General features: G+C 39.5%; 1 protein-coding gene across 1 annotated transcript in view; it reads left to right on the top strand.

Moving 5' to 3' along the window:
• The window catches only part of HSD17B12 (hydroxysteroid 17-beta dehydrogenase 12), a 142,871-nt gene extending 117,930 nt beyond the window's left edge, over positions 1 to 24,941 (top strand). Inside the window, exons 7-11 of the mRNA XM_019659974.1 lie at positions 4,885 to 4,919; positions 11,872 to 11,953; positions 13,680 to 13,745; positions 23,086 to 23,235; positions 23,493 to 24,941. Coding sequence (XP_019515519.1) covers positions 4,885 to 4,919; positions 11,872 to 11,953; positions 13,680 to 13,745; positions 23,086 to 23,235; positions 23,493 to 23,597 — 438 coding nt within the window. The 3' untranslated portion in view covers positions 23,598 to 24,941. The remainder of the gene's footprint in view (positions 1 to 4,884; positions 4,920 to 11,871; positions 11,954 to 13,679; positions 13,746 to 23,085; positions 23,236 to 23,492) is intronic.
• The last annotated feature ends 2,316 nt before the right edge of the window (positions 24,942 to 27,257 follow it).

Here is a 27,257-nt window from a genome sequence, read left to right as displayed (position 1 = left end):
GATCATTTTTTGGATAATTTTTGTCATCCAGGAAGGAGACATTTAATATATGACATACATACAGGGTAAGGAAAAAAACAGCTCCCAATATATGCATTTGTATTGCCTCACTGTCCCCAGTTAAAGTAATATTTCTTATTGGACTGTATTTAAATGTGTAAATTGATGTCTTGGAAAAAATCTGAATTGAACTTTAAAACTCTGCACGATCACTTATTAAATTTTCATGTGGTACTGAGATCCCTGATCAGAATGAAAGAAGCCTTGTAGACTATCCTGATTGTTCTCTAGATAGATTGCTGCCTACAAAGCCTGTCCCCTGTCCTCTCCTTTTGTGTAGGAGAGCTAAACAGGTGGCCACCCTGTGAACTCCACTTAGTTACTTTGCAGTTTACAAGTCTCATTTCCTTATTATGAATGTGTGTGCGCATGCACACTCACACATGTGCACATGCAGACCTAGCTACCCCTGGGCGAGAACACTTTTATTGTTACTCTTCTCCTTCCTCATTCTGTTTTTGTTGATCTCAGGGCTTTGGGGAACTGAATAATAGCTTCTCTTCACAAAATGCTTGGGGACCTCTTTATAATACATTAGCTAAGCATTATGGTCCCCTGATGAACTGTGCTAAATAAAAAATGTTTTTAGATACTGCTAAAAATGCATACAATCTATCCTTACTGTAAAATACTTTACAACTGTTAATATGCCTGATGTACATCTGTTTGTATGAGCATGGGAAGCTCTCTATGATGTAGTATATGCAAATTTGCATGATGTATACGAGTTTTACAGGATGTACATACTTTTACCTCTTTTTATACTTCATCCACTCAAAAAATGTTTTTAAATGCATCAATTCTATAGCATACATTGTAGTTTTTGGTAGCTGTTTTGTATTTTTGCATCCTGTTCCTTTGACTAGAATTTTTCTTCTTCCTGGGGAACTCCCATATATTCTTTTAGAGGTAATCTGTGAAGCTGTGCCTGATTCCCCAGACACAGCTAGTCCTAAGCAGTGGTGCCCTCTGTCCTTGCCTCATTGTACCACTCATACCAGTCAAATCATGGAATGAATGATTTGTTTGTATAAATATCTGTTCTCCTGCTAGATAGTGAGTTCTCATCACTGAGCCTGGGTTCGAGTACATCCATGGCCTGGACTGAACATAACATAGCCTCTTTATTTCTTCATGTTGCTCTAGGCCACGAGTTGATATGCATAGAGTATTTGGGGACCGCTTTCATCTCCTGTGTTTGATAAAGTAACATCAAATGTATTTCGTGATTCCAGTTCTTTAATTCTTAACCATATGATCATTGAGTTTTGTTTTCAAAAACAGCTTTATTGAGAGATAATTTCTGTACCATAAAATTCATTCATTTTAAGTGTACAATTGTATGAGTTTTAGTAAATTTATAGAGTTGCACAATCATCATTACAATCCAATTTTAGAATAATTTTATTACGTCAAGAAGATCCTGATGGAGGTATTTTTAAATATTGACAGGACTGTCCAGAAACTTCTGTGTGGGGAGTTAAACTGGATGACCTCAAAATGTGTCATTGTTTTTTGCTCTAAACTGTATAGGGCACAGCATGCTTAAAGGAGGCCTAAACACTTACGGTGCTGCATTGTTAAAGAATAGTGCGTGCTGGTAATAGAGACGTAAATTTCCTTTCAGGAACACACTCTGCAATGTGCTCTATGCTAGGTCCATTATATACATTACCTTATTTGCGATTCAGAGTGCGATAACCTATAATATAGACACCTGCTTCATTTAATATGTAAGGACTCTGCAGAGGAGGATAAGGAACTAACTCAGGTCACCCTGCTAGTCAGTAGAAGAGCTGGGATGAAAACTTTGGCCTGATGACATACCACACTTGCCTTAAACATTCAGTAGCTATATACTGAGCGATGCCTATGCTTATATAAAAAGGCAAATCTTAGGAGGAAACGTATAAGCAAATTTGAAGAGTTATTATTAAATCTGAGAAGAAAAGAGGTGACTGTGTTGAAAGGATAAACACTGAAGTCAGCTTTTTCTTTGTCTTTGTTCCGTGTAGTTTAGTTTGAGGCCCAGCGGACACGTTCTGAATTGGGTCAAGCAAACCGAGAAAAAAGAAATGGGATTGTGTTTTAAAAACGATAAAATATTGAGGCCATTTGGGCTGTCAGCATAATTTCTGATGGAGTTTGCTGTGGGGATTGTTTCTTTTTTAAAATCTTAAAATATTAACATTGGTTGGTCTTTAGCAGTGCAAGTGGTCAATTATGTAAGTTAGAATATTGGTTTGGCTGATCCATTAATGGTGATCTAGTAACAGAGATCTAGTATTTCTCAGATAAAAAGCTGGGTGGGTAATCACAGTTTGGCATAGTAGCTTCACAGTCAGTAAGGATCCTACCTCTTTTTATCTCATTGCTCTGCCACTGTTAGCACATGGCTTTCTTCTTGGCTGTTTTAGCTCCTTCTATCACATCTATATTCTAGCCATTGAGAGGAGGAATAAGCCAAGAGAAGGACATGCATTTTTTTTCTCCTTGATGAAGAAGTCGCGTGTATTCTACTTGTATTCATATCTTATTAGATAGAATGCAGTCATAGGGCACATGCGAGAGAGGAAGTAGAAAATACAGTTTTTAGGGGTGGGCACTGTAGATGTGAAAGAGGCCATATATCCAACTAAAAACCTAACTTGTATGTATTATGGAAAGAATGAATGTTGGAGGACAATCGGCCATCTCTGCCCCATCATTCTATGAAGGTGAGTTTAATACGAAAAGCGTAGACTTAACATGTAAGAAGGAGGGAGATGCGGAATGCTTTAGACCAAACTCTTTCTTATGGACTCTTCCTTTTCATCTGGACTAGAAGATGTGGCCAGATCCAGGTATTTCTGTTGAAGTGATTCCCCTAGGCTTTGAAGATACTTCGTTTCCAAGCTGGCAATCTATCTTTTATGATGCAGTGTCAATTTGAAATTGTATTTTTACTAGAAAAGTGTATGCAACATCTTCAAGGTTGACATCTGGGTTTGGAGTACTTTATCTTGGTAAAGTCTGGATGCACTTTTTTTTCTTTAAAATATTTCTAGCTGAGTGGTATTTCATTGTATATGTATGTACTGTTATCTTCTTTATCCATTCATTCATCGATGGATGCTTACGTTGTTTTCACACCTTGGCTATTGTAAATTATGCTACAATGAGCATAGGGGTGTATATGCGTATATCTTTTTGAATTAGTGTTTTCAATTTCTTTAGTAAATACTCAGAAGAGGACATGCTTGATGTATTTCTTGGTATAGTTTTATTCTTAATTTTTTGAGGAACTGCCCTACTGTTTTCCATAGTGGTTGCACCAATTACAATTCCACTAATAGTATACGAGGGTTCCCTTTTCTCCACATCCTCTCCAACACTTGTTATTTCTTGTCTTTGATAATAGCTGTTCTAAAAGATAAAATGTTACCATTGGCAACAACATGGATGACTCTTGAGGATATTATGCTAAGTGAAATAAGTCAGACTGAAAAGGACAAAAACCATATGATTTCACCCACATATGGAATATGAAACAAAAAGGAAACAAATGAACAAATAAAACAAACTCTTAGACACAGACAACAGATTGGTGGTTACCACAGGGGAAGGGGTTGGAGGAAGGGCGAAATGGGTAAAGGAAGTCAAATATATGGTGACGAATGAAAACTAGAATTTAAGTGGTGAGCATGCTATAGTGTATACAGATATCAAATTATAATGTTGTACACCTGAAACTAATGTTATTAACTAATGTTGCCTCAATATGAATGAATAAATAAATAAATAAATAAATAAATAATTAAAATACAGCCCATAGGGGGATATTTCTTATCTTCTCATCAGAACTCTGCTTTAATTAACAGAATTGATTAAATAACAGAATTAATTAATTATTGGGTTGTTGCAAAAGTCATGACGCATTTTTGCAATGAAAAACATAGAAAAAATACTTTCCAACAACCCAATAAATTAAACCTAGTATTCAAGATAGAAAGCTTAAAATTCCTATGCTTCGCATGTATGCAGACTTTTCTGTGACAAAATAGCATTTGTTTCTTAGAGAATCGATGATATCTAGGAGTGAAGAATTCACGTTTTAATCTCAGTACTTTATGATATTTCCTTGACTAAGCCAGTGGATGTCTTAACTTTTCTTAGTCAATAATGTCTTAAAACAGAACTTAGAATTAGTGGCTCTCATCATCTTCTATGTATTTACCTAACAATTATGAAGTCCTTTAAAAATGCAAGTGTCTTGTTTTCATTATGGTAACTTGAGATACAGCAAACCTCAACTTTCTCTAAGGACGAGTTTTACTCACCACTAGCTAGAGCAACAAGAGAAATGAATGTGAAGATACGCTTAATATTTGCCAACATGTGTCACTTTATGGTAGTCTTCTGAAGACTTTTTGTGATAGGAAAAGATCATTTGATTCCTTGAGATTAGAAAATTTAAGTAATCTCGGTAGGCAGGATATTTCTTGTGATAACCTGTGCCCTTTTCTGAGGATATAATTTGGGAGACGTAGATGTCAACATAAACCCTTAATTATTTGAAGATCTCTCTGCCAGTATTATTATATATCAGGCAAGACTAATTACAGCCAACTTCACTGAAAGTATTCCCAATGTTGTCTCCGGTAATTTCATCTGATTCCTTTTCTTGGCAAAGCCAAATTATATAGAGTACACAACATAAACTGCTGTCTATAGAGGCGGTAAGTGGTTTTGTGATTCCTTTCTTGTTTGTGTGGGTGGGTTCTCTTCACTCTTTATCTATTGCATCCTCAACCATCACGAATGTTTTGTTTTTCTGTTTTGCAGATGACAAGAATAGTGCTGCCTGGCATGGTAGAAAGGTGAGTCACGAGCTCACACAAACACTAGAGCGACAGAGCTCATGATTATTTATAGGGAGAATCCTTTCTTTGTAACATTCACTAAAGTGACTAATGAACCCATCCTCCATGTCTTAGGGACAGAGTAATGTGCTGGGTGAGTCACCCAGTGGAGCATGAGTCATCCGATGGTAGAGGCTTTTTCCACTCCATTCCCTTTTTATTTCCCTCTCCAGGGTTGTGGTGGTTCCTTTATATCAGGATAAAAAGTCTGCCTGAGTCACCATCACTAACTCAATTGCCTGCTATTCTGAGGGGGCGGATAGAGTTCCTGGGATATTCCCGGGAATACCTTCTTAAAGCTGTATGCTCTCGGCGTCAACCAGTGGAGTTTCATGAAGCAAGACCCTGGTTTTTCAGTTCTTATTGGGAGCATGGATGTATGAGGATTGTAGGCGTAATATAAAGTGATTATAAGATGTCAAACCCACTCTTAGAGGCAAAGGCTATGTCCACTAGACTCATTGTTCCAGTTTAAATTGGGTTCCACTAGGATACGCTGGATGTCTTCATTTTTCTTGGGAAATGTGTTGTTGATTTCTTACATTTGAAATAGCATGAAACGTAAAATTGTATTACAATTAAGCTCTGTTGCTCCCTTGGAAAAGCCCAGGTGATGGCTAGACTTTCAAAGAAAACCTGTTGAAAAGAGCTGGGCTTGCATCTTCAGCTAGCTTGATCATTTGCTAAATTTAGAGCTTCACAGTCATCCTTTTCTGCAAAATAACTTTGAGTTTGGAAGACATCCACAGGAATCACAGCTTTGAAAGGGAAAACTCAATGACCCTACTTCTATGACCAGCTTCAGGCAGGAATTATAACTAATGTTTATTGAGTACATATTGAGTGCCAGGTGTACTGAGAACTTGATATATGTTAACTCATTTAACTTTGATAGTTTCCCACCATTGTACAGATGACGTAACTGAGGTTGGGAATTCTTTTTTTTTTTTTTTTGGCATCTATAGAAACGAGTTGAAAAACTGCTTCTTAGCAAGGTTTTTGTTTGTAATTCCATTTTATATGCAGTTTTGTATATCGTAATTGCTTTATTTGAGTAAAATTTCCCCTAAAACCTTCAAACTGCTTGTTATTGGTTGATTATGGGAGTGTGCCATGTGTGTCAGATATGGAAGTGACAGTGGTCAAAACAGACTAAAACCCAGAAAGGTGCAGAGAATTAGGGCAGACAGAGCAGAACCCAGGAGGGATGAAATTTGGGCTGTCATCTTAATCCTAGTTTTGACATCTGCAAGTGACCAGGTATTAATTTAGGATAGTAAGTCCATCCATTAAAAAATAAACCACAGAGGTGTTATAAAAGGAATTTTTAAGTGTGTTGGTGAAAACAAAAATCCAAAGAGATAATGGTTGTGAAATCATTTGCAGATCACAAAGTATTGGATTCAAAGAGTCACAGAATTTCAGTACTTTAAATGAATTGTAACCCACCCCATCATTTGACATAAAAAGTGAGACTCAAAGAAATGGAATGCTATGAAGCTACATAATTAGTTAGCAAATGCACAAACATAAGGTACTCGGAGCTTGACTCCTGTCTCTGTAGACCTGGCAGCCATGATCACGGTTATAGCTACACGTCAGACCAAGAACACAGAGAATAGGATGGGCCCAGTCAACAGGCACTCCCTGAGGCCGGAGCACAGGTTTTCATGGTGCAGACAGAAGATGCCTTGGATCTTTGCCTTCAAGAAATCAAATTGATTTTAAGCTGGGGTTAGAAGTTATCTGAGGGAAAGCGGTCATAGGCTGGGTTGAAACCGACCTCATGGAAGTGACTGGAGCACTTGCTAAGAACTAGTGAGAAATGGATGACTCAGTACTTTTGTTAGGAGAAGGAACAGTGACGTTTGCTTGAACTAAAGGAGTTACTAGTTATGTCAGTCAAGGTGGGCCGACTTCTGTAACAGAGCACCTGAGAATCTCGGTGGCTTCCTACCATAAAGGTTGATCGGTTTCCCCTCACATCTCAGCCAGAGTGGATCATGGTCGGGGCTCTGCTCCACCCAGTCATTCAGGGGCTCAGGCTCCTTCCACCTAGGGCTTCTGTTCGTCTTCCCTTGGGCCTTGCAGTTCTCTGCTGAGTCCTCTGGATCCAGCCAGCAGATGAGGTAGGGGAGAGTAAGGATGATTTTATGGGAGGTTTCATGGGCCAGGCCTAGAAGCTGTGTTCGTCGCTTCTATTCTTATTCTGTTGTCCAGAACTCAGTCAGAGGCTGCACCTAACTGCATGGGAGGCCAGAAATGTTTAATTTTTTGGAAAGAAAAACTCCAAGTTAACAGATCATCTGATAAGCCTCACTCATTGTGATTTTATTATAGCCTGTCCTTTCCACTGTCCCCAGATGGCATCTTTCCTATGGTGGTTTCCATAGGATCCGCATCTCCATTGAGTAACAGCAGAACCCTTTCCAAAGATCCTTTGTTGCTGCTGTTTTCTCCTTTCACTGAGATTCTGCCTCTGATGTATGAGATTTTCCAAACCCTCTAGAACGATAGCCGAGGGCCAACTGACCATCACTAAACAAGTATCTGTAATCAAACTAAGGTATCATTACCGTAGAGGTAGAAAGTACATAATTACATTATAGAGGAAACTTGCTCTTTCCACTTCCCTGGAATTATAAACATTGTGTACAGCTGGAGCCAAGGAGGTGGTTGCCATGGCAACCATGGAAAAGCTAAAAATAGCCTCTTTCATACTGTATTGCTTAAGGTGGAATTATGACATGTTATGGCGTTTTAGGGCAGGCAATTTTCTTTCATGTGGTAAATGTTTGCAAACTTTCTCCAACAAAGCAATATTTGTATAATGTACGTGGATTGCTAGTTCTAACTATATACCTGACCCCCGTGTTCCAGGATTCTTTCCTGACATAGAACTCTGTTTTGATCTGTTTCTCAGTCTTCTTGAGAGTCTGTTAGGAACTGTTTGTTCCAATTTCAGTATTATGTTTAAGCTTAAAAAAAAAAAAAAGTAATGACCCTCCAAGAGCTCACTTATGCATTCCCTGATAAGAAATGGAAATGTGAAGAATTGGGATAGAGTCTTTTTTTTACACAGTCTCCCTTGTCTACCATCAAACTCGATATGCAGTTAGCTGCCCACGTGGGGATTGAGCCTGCGTTCCAGTTCTTCACAGCATTTATGCCTCCCCACTTCTCCCTTCTCACCCGCAGTGTGGGGCAGTGAGGAGGTTCCTGAGGAAGGCGGAAATCAGTGACTGATGTCGAAGGAGACCTATCTCTTCCTCTATGACAATACTATACTTCTAGACTGTGGACAAGGATTCTACAACAGTCTGAGGGAATAGTGGGACATTCATAGAAGAACAAAGGCTTGGCATTTTTTAAAAAATCCAGGGGACAGTGAATGAGTGTTGTGACTGGGAATTTCACAGGTCTGAGGCAATCCTCCTGGACAGCATAGCTATAGGAAGCCATAAATGCAAGATGATGAGTTTTATAGGCTTGTGCGAAGGCTAGTGATTGAAGAGAATGTGTTTATATGAAAAGGTGCTTCCTTATCAGCAGTGGTGTTTTCTGCGATGTTTTTGCAGAATTTTAGATCTGGTAGATCCTCAATAATTCACATCTCTGAGACATCATCGTGTGGCTGTTAGCAAGTATGCAATGTGATGAATTAAGCATGTTGTATCACAGAAAATATTACTTGACTTCTTTATTTGGATTATTTGTCATAACAAACTGGAGATGTCCCAAAGTGTGAGCAATATGAATCTTCATTACGGAACGTCAGCAAATATTCTTAATATACCTTCCAATCTTAGAATTGTTCCCTAAGTCCCCGGAAAAGGAGAGATTAACCAGGGTTTGGTTTTATGTTTGTTTCTGTGTGCAATTAAGTGCAGCCCATTTTGTCCTTCTGCTTGATTTTACAGAGTTGTCATGAGTCTGGCTGTGCCATGGAAACTGGTTTGACGTCACTGACTCTGCTTAGATAGAGGATTAGAGCTAGGCAAGGTAGCTGATTTTAAAGACGAGGCTTTGTGTCTTACAGTCCCAAATGTTCATCCCCACCTCTGCATAAAGAATAGACCCTGTATGCTGCACAAGGATTAAGGCAGCTATACCAGTGTGTTATTTATGATTCAGACAAAACCAAGTTGAATATTATTATCCTTGGAGAGAAAGAGAGTTTGTGCTGTCTTGTGTGTGGGTGTGGGAGGAAGGCTTTTGCTAGACAAACAAATACGTGTCTTAATAGCACCGAGTTTTTGTAGAAGGGGTGTTTTCTCCACTGTCATTTTAGTGCAGTTATAAATGCTTTCCTTGTATTTACTTAGGTCTAGTGCATTCTTGATTTATACTTTGTTGGTCTTGGGTTTGTTTTCATATTTTCTAGAGTGCAAATATTGTGTTTTGAATAAAGTACCCTCAAATTCTGACTTCTCATTCAAACTAACACTGCCTCCTAGAAATTTTAATTAGGGTACAAATATTTGACAAAGAGAACTCTTAGTTGCCTTAAGGAGTAAACAAAGGAGCGTACCTGCATAATTGTGACATATTTGATTACTGGTCTACTATTTTTGGAAACGGGAAAGAAGTTTTTATTATCTTTAAACAAATTTTCCTGTATTGAAATCATTGCTTTGGCGAGTGAAGTTTTAAGAGTCTGTTTTGGTGAAGTCAAGATCAAAGTTTTACAGTGTATTTGATAACATTAAACTTTAATTTTGGAAGACTTTTAAGTCGTATTTCATTTGTGAGGAATGAAATAAAAAGATTTGTGTTCAAGAGCACATGTCACAACCCCAGTCAGTTTGTGTATAAGGGAGCCACATAATCCAGCTGATAAAACCAGCAACTATTTCAAACTGGCTTTTTCTTCACTTGCTCGAATAAGCGAGGACATAACAATTCCTGGTTATATGCGAAAAGGTTAAAATAAAAACACTACCTAAACTGACAAGGATGCGTGGGGCTCAGGAAAGGGTCCAGGTGCAACCTCTCGGGATTTGGGGTTACTTCTCAGAAAGCATATTGTGTCTATAAAATACACAAGCTCTCTTAGCTGCCACTTGATTGGGATCTGCTCTGAGCTTAGAGGTGGCACATTCCAATGTCATAAATATATTTCTCTTTCTCGCTCTCTTTTTTTTTACAGATTTATTGAGATACATTTCACATACCATAAAATCCACCCATTTATAAAGTGTACAATTTGGTTTTCTCTAGTGTATTCACACAGCTGTGCAGCCATCACCACAATCTAATTTCAGAACATTTTCAACACCCTAAAAAGATAAAGATATTTTAAACTTCATACATTAAATACTATGTTAAATGTCTCTAGTAACAAAAGTGGTTTTTAGTCCATTTGATCAAAGGAATTTGCCACAAATATAGATAAAATGAAATTACTAGGTATATGCATTGCTAATTAACCAGTTTTTACCTTAGAGTGATTGGCTTCTAACTCCCAATAGACGCTGTTACCTTAAAATTTGAAAAGAAAAGGCTTTTCTGTCTCTGAGAGACACAAGGAAAAAATACAAGGATACAGTGACTAAATTCCAACTTTCTTGAAAACCCGAAATTAACATTTTTAAATTTGAGATTTGATTTCTGTGACCAAAATGTTAATGGATATTTCACTGTTTAGGAAAGTGTGTCACTAATAAGGACTTCAGTTAAAAAAAACAAACCAGCTTGTTGCCAGTGACAGACACATCAAGCTGAGGATCCAACTACCGCTCATGGGTTGAAGTGGCATCTTGCGGAGAGGCTGGCAGATGGACGGGGTGACCTTTGGGGATTATTTCTTTTCAGATTTATGTCTGAAATAACTTAGATGCCATTTAATCATGTTTCTCTTGTTATTTTGCATAAAAAGGGTCTGTAGAGTCCCCCCTTTTTTTAAATAGTAAAAAAATAGGCCTTGAGGGGAGTACATTCAGACAAAGAATCATGAAAAACTGGGTTGAATTGAAGGACAAGAGGTGGGCGGGGGCGGGTTGCAGTCCTTGAAGAAGGGGACCAACCCCCATGAGACGCATGGATTTGCGGGGGCAAGAGTTGATTGTTAATTCTGTCTAAAATTCCTAAAGCCCTAATTCCACACTTTAACCAATGCATACATGCTTGCTAGCAACTAGGATATTTTCAGCACTGCTTTCCTCACAGTAATTCTCATTTATTTATAGAGTTAGTAATTCCTGGTAACTTTCAGTAGTCTCTAAAACTTACAGTAGAAATTGAGCTTTGCCTTGTGGCAAATGAATATGGTTTGATGAGGGTGATAGAGTCGCATAATGTTCAAGTCACCTCTTCATTTAGCACCTGAATAACTACAACGCAGGGAAGGTAGGAAGGCAGGACAGAGCCATCACTCATTGCCTTGAAGGTTTTAGTAAGTACCAGTTACTTGCTCAGGATGACACTGAGAGCTTGTAGGAAAAGTGAGGACAAGGGCTGTAACGTCCAGCTTACGGTTTTGTTAGGGGAGAAAAGTGTTTATACATATAGAATGATTAAATATACAGTAAGGTAGTATGCGATGATATACCCAAATGAAAGCATGCAAGGAGTGGGAGAGTGTTTTTAAGAGTAAGCGTTCTTGGTGCCGTGGCCAGAGAAGACCTTAGAGGGTAGAGATCAAGTGGAGGAGCCTGTGGATTTGATCTGGTCATGTCCCAGATGACTAAGACTGAGAAATGAGCTAATTGCAAACAAGAGCTATTTTTAGTTGATTGAGTTATGCCTCATTCACTGACCAAGCATGTCACATGCTGATGAAAGGCAAGGAGAGACGTGTGTTAGAAAAACAGCTGGGTCATTCTGTTTCAAGTCTATAGCGCCATCTGTAATTTACAAACAATTGTGTATCTGATTTCATTCTGTTTACTTGGTACATTTTCTTCTTTAGATCTAAAGGGGTAATTCTGAACATATCATCTGCCAGTGGCGTCGTGCCGATTCCACTGTTGACCATCTACTCTGCAACCAAGGTGACCAATTTTTTAGTAAATCATGTCAGAATACCAGTGAGGACTAATTGTCAGTCTCAGAAATGAGCATAGAACTTTCTTGAAGTTCTATTTTTGGCAGTTTTCAAATGGAATGAGAAGAAAAGGAAAATACCCAACACCTAGCTTCTGGGGAGCCTGAGCCAGGTAGAACTGATGGGTACAACTGTCCACCTGGGACACCAAGGTTTCAAATCCACAGATGCTTCCCTTCTCCGTGGAGTTTACTGGTGTTAAAGTTGATATTTGGACTTTCCAGGGAGAGCTGGCCGAGGCCAGTTAGCTCAGTTGATCAGAACATGATGTGAATGGATCTAAGATTGGGGATTTGGTTCACGAATAAGTCACCTTCATACAGCACCAGTTCCAAGTCTGCAGAGCTGAGCAGAAGGATTGCAGCCAGTTAGCACATAAATACACATAATAGGTGCAAGACGGACTGGTGAGAGGGTGGGTACTTTGCCACGTTATTCGGAATTCACAGATGTTTATGGTCACTTCTGGAATGAGACAAGAATTTTCCAGAACTCTGTAAGATGTCGTAATTTTACACATCACCATTCACTTCTTCACATTACTGATAGAATGCATTTCCTACTGCCTGCAGGTCAATAGCAATGTCTTCATGCACCTTGTTGAGGCTGAGGACACATCTCTGAAATAAAAATAAGCACTGAAATGCTTAAATTAAATAAGCTTTTAGGGAAAAAAATGAGCCAAATATAATACACCATAAGAATGTGCAATATATCAGGGAAGGAAAGGAGTAAAACGCCTGCCTTCTTTTTCTTTTGGCTTTTTGTCCACTGGGAAAACGTGAACTGTGACTACTGTCTTTTTTTTTTTTAGCTGAGCCATCCTGCCTGTTGGCAGCTCAGCTTGGGCCGGGAGTTGAACCAGCGATCCTGTTGCTCAGAACTCACACTCTTGAGCGAGCTCTTAACCAACTGAGCCACTCGGCCACCCTGACTAGTCTTTTGAGAAAGCTTGGCAGCACCCCTCGCCCCTGTAAATCTGCTCGCTTTCTGTCGCTCGGAAGCATACAGTGGGCATGTTTAAAACAAGCACCATGTTTTCTTGAAGTGATTGTCCAGCTGCTTACCTGTTGTGGTCCGCAGACACCAGACTAATTATTGGGACCCTAGTTAGTGATCCTTTGCATGTCAAGAGTGAGGTCGAGTCCACATTTAAAAAATGGTACATTATGTTTTACAAATAGATTTAAAGCTGTACTGTCGGAATATGGGCTGTTGGGTTCATCTCTCCACTCCTTGGCTCCCATAGGACCAAGAGGGCACTTGCTGTTTTCTTCTCTTTATTGACAAAATCCCCATAGAACAGAGTTGAACAGAATTTATATTGTGTTTGTTTGAATGGTGTGTGGGGAGGAGGAACGCATCCTTTGTTGTATAATAAAACATTTCTTCTTGGAAAGTAATTTTCTGAAAAAAGAAGAACCTTTCCCAGTTAAATCAAAATTTGATCTGGATATTATATTTAGTAAGAGAATACGTAATTTAGTGGCAGATAAAACCAACTTGAGGTTTTGAGGTGTTTTTTTAAAGGTCTCTCCTGCATTTGAAATAAAAAGAATGATTAGAAACAATCGTGTTAAATGGTTAGTTTATTATTTTTGTTTCCATGGCTACCACTCAGGCAGATTGATGTAATGCATGTGTGGCTTCTTCTCACTCACACCCCCTCCCAGGCTTTTGTAGATTTCTTCTCTTGCTGCCTCCACGAGGAATACAAGAGCAAGGGCATCTTTGTGCAGGTGAGTAGAGTTTGTTTTAGTTAAGTATTCCTGTTTTTGTATGGTTTCCACAGCAACTGTTGCCATCTTGGCAACGAAAGAAAATCCTGTTTCTAGGTAAGTGAATGTGACGTTCGCACACTTTCAAACACATGGTTTCTTTTTTCTTTATGCACTTTTAAGTCTTGATTTAAAAAAATTGTTCCCTGGCATTTTTAAGTAGGGATACCTCCAGTAGAACTGGAAACTGTTGAAGCATAATTATTGTAGGTTCTTATGGTTTTGTTTTGAGAGAATTAGACTATCAGTGTCTCTCAGCTGCCAGGTACGTGAGGTGTGCCATGACTGTTCCAAAGCCGCTGTGTAATAACCACAAGAGAGGGTAGAGGGCTGAACAAAACTGACTTTACAACAGCAAGGATGACCGCATACCCCAGGATGATATAGATACGGTAGTGATTTTTAATTCTTTAAAAATTGTAGTAAAATACACATAACAAAAAACACCGTGTAAATATTTTAAAGTATTCAGTTCAGTGGCTTTAAGTACCTTCACATTGCTGTGCAGCCATCACCACCATCCATCTCCAGAATTTTTTTTATCTTCCCAAACTGGAACTCTTTATCAATTAAACAGTAACTCCCCATTTCCCCTTCCCCCAGCCCCTGACATCTTTCTGTCTTTATGAGTTTGACTGCTCTAGGGACTTCATATGAATGGAATCATACAGTCTTTGTCCTTTTGTGACTGGATTGTTTCAGTCAGCTTAATGTCTTCAAGATTCATCCATGTTGTAGCATGTGTCAGAATTTCCTTCCTTTTTGAGGCTGAATAGTATTCCATTTTGTATGTATACACCACATTGTGTTTATCCATTCATGTGTTGATGGACACGTGTGTTGCTTCCACCTCTTGGCTGCTGTGAATAATCCTGCTATGAACATGGGTGTGTACCTATCTTTTTGAAACTCCGCTTTCAGTTCTTTTGTATATGTATCCAGGAGTGGAATTGCTGGAGCACATGGTAATTCTTTTTTTGAAGGGGGGTGGATTGCCCTACTACTCTCCATAGCTGCTGTCCTATTTTCCATTCCCACCAGCTGTGCACAAGGGTTTTGGTTTCTCCACATCCTCAGCAGTACTTGTTATTTTCTGTTTTGTTTGTTTGTTTTTTAATAATAGCCATCCTAATAGGTATGAAGTGGTATCTCATTGTGATTTTGATTTATAGTTCTCTAATGATGATTGAAGTTGAGTGCCTTTTCAGGTGCTGATTGGCCATCAAGTCCTTTGCCCATTTTTTCATTGGGTTGTTTGCTTTTCATGGTTGAATTGTATGAGGTCTCTATATAGTCTGGATCTGAACCCTTTATTAGATAATATGTTTTGCAGATATTTTTTTCCACCCTGTGAGTTGCCTTTTCACTCTATGGATAAGTGTCCTTTGATGCACAAAAGTTTTTTTAATTTTGATGTAGTCCAGTTGATTTTTTTTCTTTAGTTGCCTGTGCTTTTCATGTCATATCCAAGAAATACTGCCACATAATGTCATGAAGATTTCCACTTATGTTTTCTTTCAAGAATTTTATAGTTTTAGCTTTTACATTTAGGTCTTTGTTCCATTTTGACTTAATTTTTATAGAGACCTTTGAGTTTATTATGTAGCTATCAGATACAATGCTGAGCAAATACAATACAAAACAGAAGAGGGAGCAAATGTAGGAGTTTTTATGGGTCTCTATCTCAAGTCAGCTATTGTTCAACACAAAGAGATAACGGGTCACGGTATTTCCATGCTTAGGCACATTTTGAACAATGTCGTGGGAGAAGTTGCATTTCTTACCTCTTTTCTGCTCCTGCCCACCGCCTGCCCCCACCTCTTCACGCACCCAGTGTTCACCCCGCCTTTCCTTCCTGTGGGCTTTCATTACTATTGCGCTTTTTGTACCCCAAAGCCCCAGATGATCAATCGTCATCATAATGGCTAATATTGGAAGGGATACTTTTCAGGCACCGTGCTAAGCACTTCATATGTATCCATGTATTTCTTTACATCTCATAATGATCTCATAAGGTGATGAGATCATCGTCATCTTTACATTTATGGAAACTGAGGGGTAGAGAGGCTAAGGCACTTGCCCGTCTTGAACCAAGACACAGGCCCGAGTCTGTTTGGCAGCAAAGCCTTTGTTCTTACCCACTTGCTGCAGGCCCTGAGGACAGCGATGAGCTGGACCCACCTGTGCTCAAGCAGCGATGGAACCACAAGGTGCTTGGCTGCTTAGCTCCATGTCTTCCCTCGTATCTTTAGACAGTCAAGAGGGGCCTAAGCGTTAGCCAGATGTAACTTCTAAACCTTTTATTCTTTGAGTAGATACTGGTGCTAAATCACCCCTAGCAAGAGGGGCTAGTAGCTAGAGGAAGGCTGGGGTCAGTGTTTCGTCATCTTTCAGGGTCAACTTAGAGCCTGCTTCCTTTAACCCCCTACCTGAATTCTTGCCCAAGGGACCGTTAGCTGTCAGAGCCCTTCGCTGTTATTCTGACTTGCACTTGCCCGTAAATAGAGGGTGCATTGGGGAGGACGGGGTTTTCGAGAATCGTGAATTTTATACTCAACTACCACACTCCCCCTTTCTCCCTTCCTTGACACCAGTCGTGTCAGTGCTAATAGCTCAGATCTGTAGAGTGTGTTGTATTTTGCTAACAAGGAAACCGGTAAAGCACCCATGGGAGGTAAGACATCGCTGCTGCTTACTGCTGTGCCATTTTTTCATTCTGATGAACCTGCTGTAATCAAGCTATTAATTTAAAAAATTTTAAACACCTACTGCGACTAGGCAGGAGTCCTTGGGTCACTGGCCATGTGACCAGAAACTGCAACTATTTCAGTGACAAAAGGGAGCATTAGGCTGTGTGAGCACAGATGAGTGATTTCGAAAACTCTATGAATATACAAGACGGTCTCCTGTCTCATTCCCACAGCTTATTTGTCTCCAAGGTCTTTTCTCCTGATTTGCTGCCTGTTAATCGGGTGTGATTAGAAGCTATTACAAAAACACATTAGCACTTGTTTTCCAAAATATCGTACTTTGATGATTTTTATTTTCCCTAAGAATGAAGTATGCATTGTGTCATTTCATTGATCATTGTCTTCCTTCATATGAATTCATTCAGGGTGTAAACTTAGAAGGAATTTGCTGAAAAAGTCAAAATTCAGATGTTGATGAGGGCTAGTACAGTTGTCGTTTCTGTGTCAACACCTCTGAATGCTGGCGTCTCAGGTCAGTTCTGACCAGAGGGACAAAAAAAAAAAAAATCTGGTCAAAATGAAACTTAGTGTTAAAAATGATTGGTTTTTCTTTGGTGGTGTTTTTTATGTCTGCACAATTTTCGGACCAGGAATCTTTACCAGCTCATGTCCCCTTCCACTCCATCCCACGTGCTGTTTCCTGGGTGATCTTGTTAAAATCCAAGTCAGGTAGTGTTGCTTTCCTCCGTAGTCCTCCAGCGGCGGCCCGTCATGTGTAGGACTGAATTCAGACTCCCCAGGGCCATTGCCTGTCTTGCCACTCCGTCATCCCATCCTGTACTCCAGCCAGAGTGGGCACCGTGGTGCTCTGCCCTCTGCAGTGCCAGTGACTGTGGCTGACTCCTCTGCTGGCACGCCCTGTCCTGAACCCCTCTCTGAATCTACTCTCCACATCTCCCTGCCCATTCACATCTGAGCCTGTGACCCCTCCATTTTCCCAGGCTCAGGCCACACTTCACCTGCTCTGGGAGACCTTATCTCACCACTTGGCACATTTGGTTATGCCCTTCCTTCTGCTTTTGTATTTATGAAGCACCCCAGCCCGATACCTCTGGCTCTCCCCCCTTCCCCCCCCCCATTGTAGTCTTGACAGCTGGGCTTTTTATCTTGTCTGTGTGTTGCTAATTCACGGCACACTGGAGACCTGTCTTTTGCTTGGTATCACGGAGGACTCTGATTATGCATGGCCATGCTTGCAGCACATAGGCATCTGTTTTGAAGGCCTTTTAAGCTTCTTCTGTTGCTCCCGTATGCCTCTGGTCTTGAATTTTCAACCTCTATATCTAGAGGGCTGCCAGGCTAATGCTATGTTGCCAAATTTCGGTTTCTTCTCATCTTGGGAAGGAAAGCTATCTTTCTCCGCCTACCTCAATGTGAATGTACATCAGATTGCTCTTTGGGGAGAGGAAGAGAGCATGTTTTTCAAATGTTCTATATTTAATTCCTTATTAACATTTTTTTCCTTTGCTTTTCTCTTCCCACCGTTCCCTCAACTTGCTTCCTATCATTTTGTAAGAGCATTTAAAATTTCCTTCATGGATTCAGATTTGCCATTGTATAAGCATTTCCTGGAAATGCAAATAAAGAGTAGCGACAACACGTGATATAAATTCCCTGGAAGTGAATTTGGGCCAGATAGGCTGTACTGATTTTTGAATAGAGGATAAGAAATACATTCTTGTAAAACTTATCAGAAGTGTGCTCTGTTGGTAAGGACTATCTGTTCTTATTATTACCCTATAATTAAAGCACAGTCAAAATTATGCTTAACTCTTTCAAAGAGCAAAATCATAACTTGTCTGACCAGCTAGTTGATGGGCCCCAGTACTGGGTTCCTTCTGTGTGCCCTGTATGGACTAACCATTAATGCTGAGCACGTAACAATAGCTAACACTAAGATGACATTCTAAAATTATACTTCCTGAATTCTTACTCTGTAACGCTTTCACAAGCCTCCCTGTTGTTTTAGAAAGTTTTTAATTTGGAAGTAATTTTAAATCTACAGCAAAGTTGTAAGGATAAGGATATAGTACAAAGAGCACCCGAATATCCATTACTCGGAATGACCTATTAATATTTTACCCCATTTGTTTTATCATTGGAAAGTTAGTCACATACCTCATGGTTCTTTACCTCTAAATAATTTAGTGTGTATTTCCAAAGAAAACGGAGAATCTCTTATATAGCCACAATACAGTTACCAACTTTAGCGTTAACATTGATATATGATATTTTTATCTAATTTTCCATTTGTATTCCAATTTGTAATCCCCATAGTATTCTTTATAGCATTTTTTCATCCTCAGTCAAGAATTCAGTCCAGGACCAGGTGTCAGACAGTTGTCCTGTCTCTCTAGTTCCCTTTAATCTGGAATACATCCACAGCCTTTGTCCTTTATGACATTGATCATTTTGAAGAGTACAGCACTCCTTCCTGCTCTTTTTAATTGAACAGATCCTGAGATGGAAAACAAATACACAGATTTAAAGAAGAGCAGGTTCTCTCAAATGCCCCAGAGAAGCTGCAGCCTCTGCCTTAAGAATGTGTGCCAGCTTCACTGGTGAATTGAATGCTCGTAAAAGGCAGATTCGACGCCATGTCTAGAATTCCACATTGTGCAAATAGACTGGAGCCTGGTGTCATCTGGATCCGTGTTTCCCAAAACACGGGTGTGAACTGTCCTGGTCATGCTTTAAATTCGGAAGGCATGTTCAGTCCACAGATGACTACAGGAAAGATGCTCTACCGTGTGAAGTCCGATGTTTGATTCTTACATACCCACCGTGCACCATTGGGCAGCCATCTTTCCACTACTCGATGCCATTTAAGTCATAGTAGCCTTTCCGTTCTGAATCAGAGCCCTCCGAATTGTTTCGTGAAGGCCACACACCTCAGCAGGCTACTCCAGTGGGTGAGAGAAAAGATACCAAGTTGTCCCAGGGATTTTTTTTTTTTTTAAATAAGCTGAGCAAGGACAAAACATCAGCTTTGCTTTGTGGCTTAGTTAATTATTTTCAGTTTGGGATTCTAATTTGAAGACCAAGACACTTGCCCACATCTGTAGCTGTCAAGGCTTAGGGTGTTTCAAGCTGGCACTATTTATAATGGCAAATTGTTGAGCTTTAAGCAACTTTTAAAATTTGTTCTGTCCAAAATACTTCCTATAGAGTATGGGTACCTTCTTGACCTGTTCACTGTAATGTTTCCCTGAGGAAGCAGAAAGATGAATGAATTATTGCTCATTGGGTTTTTGTTGAACTGTTTAAGGATGTACCTGGATGACATTTTGACATGTTAGGTATTTCTTGACTTTTACATAACTTGAAATACTCCTTTTGAAATTCTCGGCAAGTAGCTAGACCTGTAAGTTTGACTTTGTTTAGATAGGTGATCTTGCTTAAGCTTTGGAATATCTAAAATTTTGGTTTAAACTCGTATATTACATTGTCCACTTCGTGGTGTAATTAATTTTCTAGACTAGAGCAGTGGAAAGGGTCCCCGGTACTATTTTTCATCATTGTCCATAATGAAGTGTTCTCTTGCTAATTCATTCAGTAGTTCTTTGTGCTCCTATTACGTGCTACGTACTTTTCTGTTATTTATTTTTTAAAGTTCTTTTTAAGTTTTATTTCAATTACGGCTGACATCCAACTTTATTTTACATTGATTTCAGTTGTACATCACAGTGGTCAAATGTCCACATAATTTACGAACTGATGCCCCCGATCAGTCCAGTACCCACCTGGCATTATACTTAGTTATTCCAATATTATTGACTATATTGTATATGGTGTACTTTACATTCCTACAGCTATTTTGTATAAAGAACTGAACACCATGACAAACAAACAAAAAAACCCCAACAAACAAAAATACCTCAAACAATCCAATTAAAAAATGAGCAGAGGACCTGTTGAACAGACATTTCTCCAAAGAGGACATATAGTGGCCACCAGACATGTGAAAAGATGCTCAATGTCACTATCATCAGAGAAATGCAAATTAAAACCACAACGAGGTATCACCTCACACCTGCCAGAATGGCTGTCATCAATAGGCACTGTTATAAGCATTGGCAATATAGTAGCAAACGAGACCATGTCTTCATAGAGCTTACGTTCAAGCAGTCGATACTGTCCAGTGATTGGATTTGGTGTTCGGTACCGCTTAGCCTTCCTCCTGCCCCTGCTTCACACATACCTGATGTTTGCACCAGCCCGAACTGCCTCCAGTTCCCTGAGAACATCACACTCTCTCGCATCTGCTTTTCTTTGCTCCTGCTGCTCCCACCACCCAGAATGTTCTTGCCTTACTTGTTTACCTGGCAAACGCCTCCACTCCATTTAAGACTCAGCTCCAAAGTTGTTTCATTTCTGAGTCCTTTCCAGCCTGTCCTAGGGCACGCTAATGCTAATCACCTTGATGTTAAACCTTTGTGGAAAAGCAATACCTTTTCCAGAAGAGAATTTACATTTCTTAGTTGGGAAAGCCTGACTTGGAATTCCTGGGCATGTGCCACTTGTTTCCCACCTTCAGAGGGAGGTTCTCTATCTGGACGGCTTAGCTGAGTGATGAGTTAACTTCTGGCACCATCAAGTGGTTCAGCCAGGCAGTGCGACTTACTTCCTCTACAAGATCAACATGGTCCAGTGTATGCCATATGTGTGGGGGAGTAGGGGTTAGAAGATAATGATATAATTGGGAAGTATCGGAGCATCTCTATCTTGAGAGAAGCTCCAAACTTGACCGTACCCTTAGCAGGCTTGTGATCAATATATGGGGACAGTTTTTTAATCTTCACCCTTTTGTAACCAGGAAACCTGAAGCATAGAGATCTGACATGGTTTTGCTTATGTCCCTTGGTTGTTTGAGACAGAGTATATGCATATACTCTCTTTTGCTTTGTTTGCTCCTCAGCTTGGTGAACAGACTTTTCTCTCCTTACCCATTGTGAGAGCGTCATTGAATGCTCTGTGCTTCATACTGTGTGTTCATCCGAGATCTCTCTTTGGTCTGTGCTCTCATACATTGTATCCTCGCAGCAATATGGATTTAAAAGGAAAGACCTGTTTCACAAAGCTTTTTGCTCATTAATGAGGGATAAAGGTATGGCGGTAATTGCAATAAACAAATTCTCCCAAACCAAAAGTCCTCTCATCACAGCTGGCGCAGGTGTCGCGGTATTTTGGGAGCGTTAATTTCCTTGGTGTGGGTTTGTCATTGCAGCGACCAAGGGAGAGAAAGATGGAGAGTGACAGTAGTCAGGCCCTTGGGTTCTTGGTTCCTAACAGGCAGGCTGAAGTCTTAGTTCACCTGTTAAGGAGGGTGGGTTGTATTCCTTGACCTGTTCTTGGGAGTGGGAAAAACGCATAACATAAAACAAAGAAACAAAAATCTGAAGAGACGGGAAGACTCCTTCCAGCTCTGAGCAGGAGGGAAAGCCATCGTGTGGAACACATCTCGATTTTATTTCTGCCTCTGGTGATGCTGTTTTTGACTTTGACCACCATGTGTTGGAACAGACCCTCTTCTTCCACAGCAGTTTCATTGTCACTGATACCCTTTCTTGCCGCACGTGAGATTAAGCAGCATACAGTCACTCTCGGGAGAACATCCATACCAAGTTATTTCAAACTATAGAAGGAACCTTTTATATCATGACTCGGGACTCATTGCAGTAGGGTTTCCTTATATGCTGTGTTGAAGCATTTACAAAATGTCACACGCATAAGCAAGAAAGAACCTACCACTAGTTAGGTTCCTCTGACAGGGAACATTCAGATTCGTCATCCCACACCAGTCCTGTCAAGTGTCTTTTAGTTACTTAAGCTGTTTCCGTATTGTTATACTCTCTCCCCAACAAAGACAAAAGACGTATAGCGGGGTGGTCCTATGTTAGCAATAGCAAAGTTTGTGAAACTCAGAAGCAGCTTTACACCTGAAATTTATATAGTGTTATTAGTCAATGTTACCCCAATATATTAAAAAGAAAAGCAGCTCAGAGGCAGATTGATAAGAAGTTCAGGAAGAAAAGTGGTCGCCCAAAGCTGAGAAAGGGAAATGTTTATTGTAGAGGGATCAAAGCTGACAGAACAAGCTTAATGAACCGTAAATTAGGGAGAAAATCAGTCTCATCTCTTTAGGAGGATGAGATGTCAAAAACCTCCTACTTGTTGGTTCTGTAAATGTTCCGTTTAGTCCAGAGTGGGAAGAGCAGCCTGTCCTGAACCTGTGCGCTCTAGATGTGTGTGATGCCTGCTTTTTAAAGGTTCAAAAGGTACATTCTGCTTGTTTTTAACACTTTCTCTCGTCTCAGATTCTGTTTTATTGAGAGATTGATTTATTACAGTTTGTTTTATGCTGTCATGTGTTCTGTCACGCTGGTTTTAGATAGCTGTTTCTCTTTTCTCTCTCTCTAGACACACAAACTTTCTATTTCATCAGTATGTTTCTGCCACTCAGAACAATCAAGCATCACTGTGAATTCCGAGTTTATGGCCTTGTTAATCAATGGCTTTTTTTTCGGGGAATGGGGGGCTTGCTTTTCTAGAGTGTCCTGCCATTCTTTGTAGCTACGAAAATGGTTAAAGTCCGAAAGTCAACTTTGCATATACCTCCGCCAGAGACGTTTGTGAAGTCTGCGATGAAAACAGTGGGCCTGAAATCCCAAACCCATGGATACCTGGTCCATTCTCTTATGGTAGGTAGACTTTTAAGTCCCAAATCAGCACTTGGGTTTGGGGTTTTCTTTCCCATTGAGGCACAAAATAGCATGTGATATAATAACATGTATATATAGCCTAGACTTACTAATGAGTCATCTGTTTTATTTTAAACACTCAAGAACTTTAAAATCCAGCTATAAATAAAACAATGTTATAGTAAAACATGATCATATGCTTTAATTTAGCTCAAATTGTAGGCTGTAATTACATATCTCCCCATTTCTTTTCCTAGGGTGCAGTAATCTCAGCTCTGCCTTCTTGGTTACATTTTAAAATCGCCATGAGTGTTAACAAATCTACGCGGGCTCGCTATCTGAAGAAGGCCAAGAAGAACTAAGCATCGATAAGCGCATTGAGTGATGTGGCCAGGTGCTCCAGCCTGGGCACGTTCACTGCGAGTCACCCACCCGGCTCCAAGATCTTCAGCTGTCATGTTAATCGTTACTAATAAGGCTAAATGTGGTCATAATTGGGAAGAAAGCAGAAGTTTCTTTCAGGAGTTCCTGATATATATTCTGGATGCTACCAGGAGTTATTTTGAAGTTTAACATGGATACTCATACCAATTGGATACAGAACTAATATTAGCAAGGACAGCTTAATAGGCAGCAGCAGGATGATAGCACATCACAGAGTGATAGTCAGAAGTAACGCTCCACAATTCCACCTAGCCCCAAATGCCAATGATGATGATTCTTGTTATTTTTTCTGAAACATACTTTAAAAAGTCATGGCCAGCTACTCTTCCTCGTTAACACTTTGAGAGGTGGAGATTAATTGATTCACTTATGGGAGGACATACGGCAATTTACGTAGCTCTTTGTAAGGTTTTCTAAAAGCATGTCCCAGTTTGTACACTTATACGGAACTGTTCTTTCTCAAAGGTAGCTAATGACATAAAAATAATTCATGAAATAGGGAATTTTTTGACCCATGAAGCCCATGAAAATATGCTTTCTTCTAATACATATTTCTTCTCAGTTTAAATGTATGTAAATACTGAATGCTATATGGTATGATTTATTAAAGAAAACGGTCCAAAGTGTACATTAGACTGGCAGCCACCTATGGTGTCACTGAACCCTGACCCAGGAAAGTGGCCTGCTTGGACCCCAGCCACCTGGTTTCTGCACCACATTAATACTACTTCCATATGCGACAACAGGCTACTCCTAGAACAGGAATGATATCAGAGAAGTGGCATTATATTTTTAACTTGGCACCCTATAGATACTGATGTAATTCTAATGAAAGGTGATATAACCATGGTGTTGACTGGAAATATATTTCTTTGGTGCTGGAAATTAAGACCCCTTTTACACTGGCTTAACAGAAATTAAAACTCACTTTTATCCTGCTGCATAACTTGTTTGGGGAAATTTCCAAACAATAATTCGATATTAAGAAACATGCAACCTAGAAAGTAGGTCTTTACCTAGGCTGTGGTTCCAAGGCTCGAGTTTTAAGCACCAGTAAATTTGGGGGAAAAAAAATTAAATTGGGTTGTTTATGTGTTCCCGGCTTTTAATTTTGTCAGCTAACGACATAAAAACAGAAAAACCAAATTACCATCATTATATAAAAGACAAGACCTTTTAGCATACAGAAAGTAGGAAGAACATAATTTCAGAACAAGGAGTAGTCATTTAAATTGAATAAATTTAACTTTATGAAAAACACATTGCCTTTTTCTCTCTCATTTTGTTGTAGACATGATGAAACCATAGTGACTGGGCAATACTTCATTTGATTTCACGCAGGGTTGGTTGGTTTGTTGGTGGTTGTGGTGTTGGCTATTGGTGGAGAGTTGGTAGAGACGGGGAGGGATTGGTTTACAAGTATACAAAATTCTTTTGATCCAGTTAGAAAATAATTGTGTTCTGGTTAGGAAACCCCTTAGCAATCTTAAAACTTCTGAGCTACAGCTTTGACTGCTTCAGCTTAGCAAATAGCCTCTTGTATTTGACATTCAAGGTTAAAGATGATGAAATGAAAAATCTGTGTTTCCAGGCACATGAAAGAAAAAGCATACTGAACAAAAAACTGGTGTTCTCAAACCCTTTGGAAGAGTGAAACATAATTTTTAGACTTAACTTTATATTGACTTGATTTCATAGTCTGATGTGTGCCAAGGCTTGAACCCAAAGAGTGGAGCAGAAAATAGTATTGATGATTTATGTAGAATCAGCTCACCTCACAACACAGAAAGCAGATTTTAATTTATTCTTTCACTGCCCTTTCAGTGAACTAGCATGGGGGGAACATGAAAGGAACTGTCCCGCACACATAACGATATGTGCCATTCTGATGTGTCCTTGTGTCAGTCCCACATGCACTGGGAATAAGTAAATACGAGTTGTGATCAAACAATATGGTGAATGTTTAAATACAAAAAAAAATGTATTACGGTAAAAGACACATTGCCATTAATCCCCCTCAAAATACTCCCCCTCAGTTCGAACACACTTATCCCATCGTTCTTGCCACTTTCTGAAGCAGTTCTGGAAGTCCTCTTTCGTGAGTGTCTTTAGTTGTGCTGTCATGACTGCCTCGATGTCCTGAATCATTTTGGCTTTGGGGAAGAGCCAGAAGTCACATGGTGCCAGATCCGGTGAATAAGATGGATGAGGACACACTGCAATGTTTTTATTTGACAGAAATTGCTGTACCAGAAGCGATGTGTGACACGGAGCATTGTCATGATGGAGGATGATTTACAGCACACTTTAAAACACACCTCTCAATTGTAGCTCACACCAGACTGACTGCATCAAACAAGTTGTTCTGTGGTTACGTAAGAAAAAGTCCTTGTTTTTTAGGAAACGCACACTAGAGTATTTAGGGATAATGACATATTCTATATGCAACTTAAAAGGTTAGAAAAAAATTATGTATACAGAAAATGATAAAGCAAATGTGGTAAAACATTAACACTTGCAGAATCCAGGTGAAGGGTATAGGGAAGAAATTCTTTGTCCTGTTTTTGCAAATTTCCTGTAAATCTTAAATTATTTCAAAATAAAGTTTTTACAAACCTCATTATTGATTTTTAAATAATTGCACTGTGGTCAGAGACCATGTGTGTGATAGCTTGGGCAAGTTATAATCTTTCTCTGCCTCAATTTCTGCCACCTGAAAAATGGGAATACTAATAGCACCTATCTCAGAGGTTGTTGTAAGCCAAAATTAGTATTTTTGAAGTGCTCGGAATCCAGCCTGGCATAAAGAAAAAAAATATGTTTGTAAATGTTACTTTAAAAAGGGACTTTGTAGATGTGATTAATTTAGGGATTTTGAGATTATCCAGATGGGCCCTAAGTGCAATCACAAATATCCTTAATAAGAGAGAAGCAGAGGAAGATTACACACAGAAGAGAATGCAGTGTGACCAGGGAGGACTGGTCACACGGCCACAGGCCAAGGAATGTCACCAACCACCAGAAGCTGGAAGAGGACTGATTCTCCCCTAGAGGTTTTGGAGGATGCAGGCCCTGGCAACACTGATTTTAGCCTAGAAGCTGATTTTGGACCTTTGGGCCTCAGAAATGTGAGAAAATAGCCCTGTTTTAAGCCACTGAGTTTCTGGTAATGTTATAGCAGCCATAGGAAACTAATACAAATGTAAACTTTTTTTGTTACCTATTTTTAGAAATGTTATGAGACTTACTATATAGCTTGTATGACCAAATTTTCATATGTACCATATGTGCTTAGAACAAACTCTTCTTCTATTTTCTATATATGTCCACGTAAGCTTGTAGAGTTCAAATCTTCCCACATCTTGACAAACTTGTTTGCCTGACCTATCAGTAATCGGGAGAGGTGTTTTGAATTCTCTAACTGTGAGCATGAATTTGTCCATTTCCCATTATCAATTTTTGCTATCTTGTGAAATGAATAAACTTTAGGATTCTTATGTGTTCCTAATGAGTTCAACTCCCTTTTTTAACCATGTAGTGTCATATTGCTAATGCTTTTTACATTAAAATCTGTTTTT

This window comes from Hipposideros armiger, unplaced genomic scaffold, assembly GCF_001890085.2.
Source record: "Hipposideros armiger isolate ML-2016 unplaced genomic scaffold, ASM189008v1 scaffold_309, whole genome shotgun sequence".
Classification (NCBI taxonomy): domain Eukaryota; kingdom Metazoa; phylum Chordata; class Mammalia; order Chiroptera; family Hipposideridae; genus Hipposideros; species Hipposideros armiger.
Note: the sequence above shows the minus strand (reverse complement) of the source record. Positions and strands in the feature narration are given on the sequence as shown.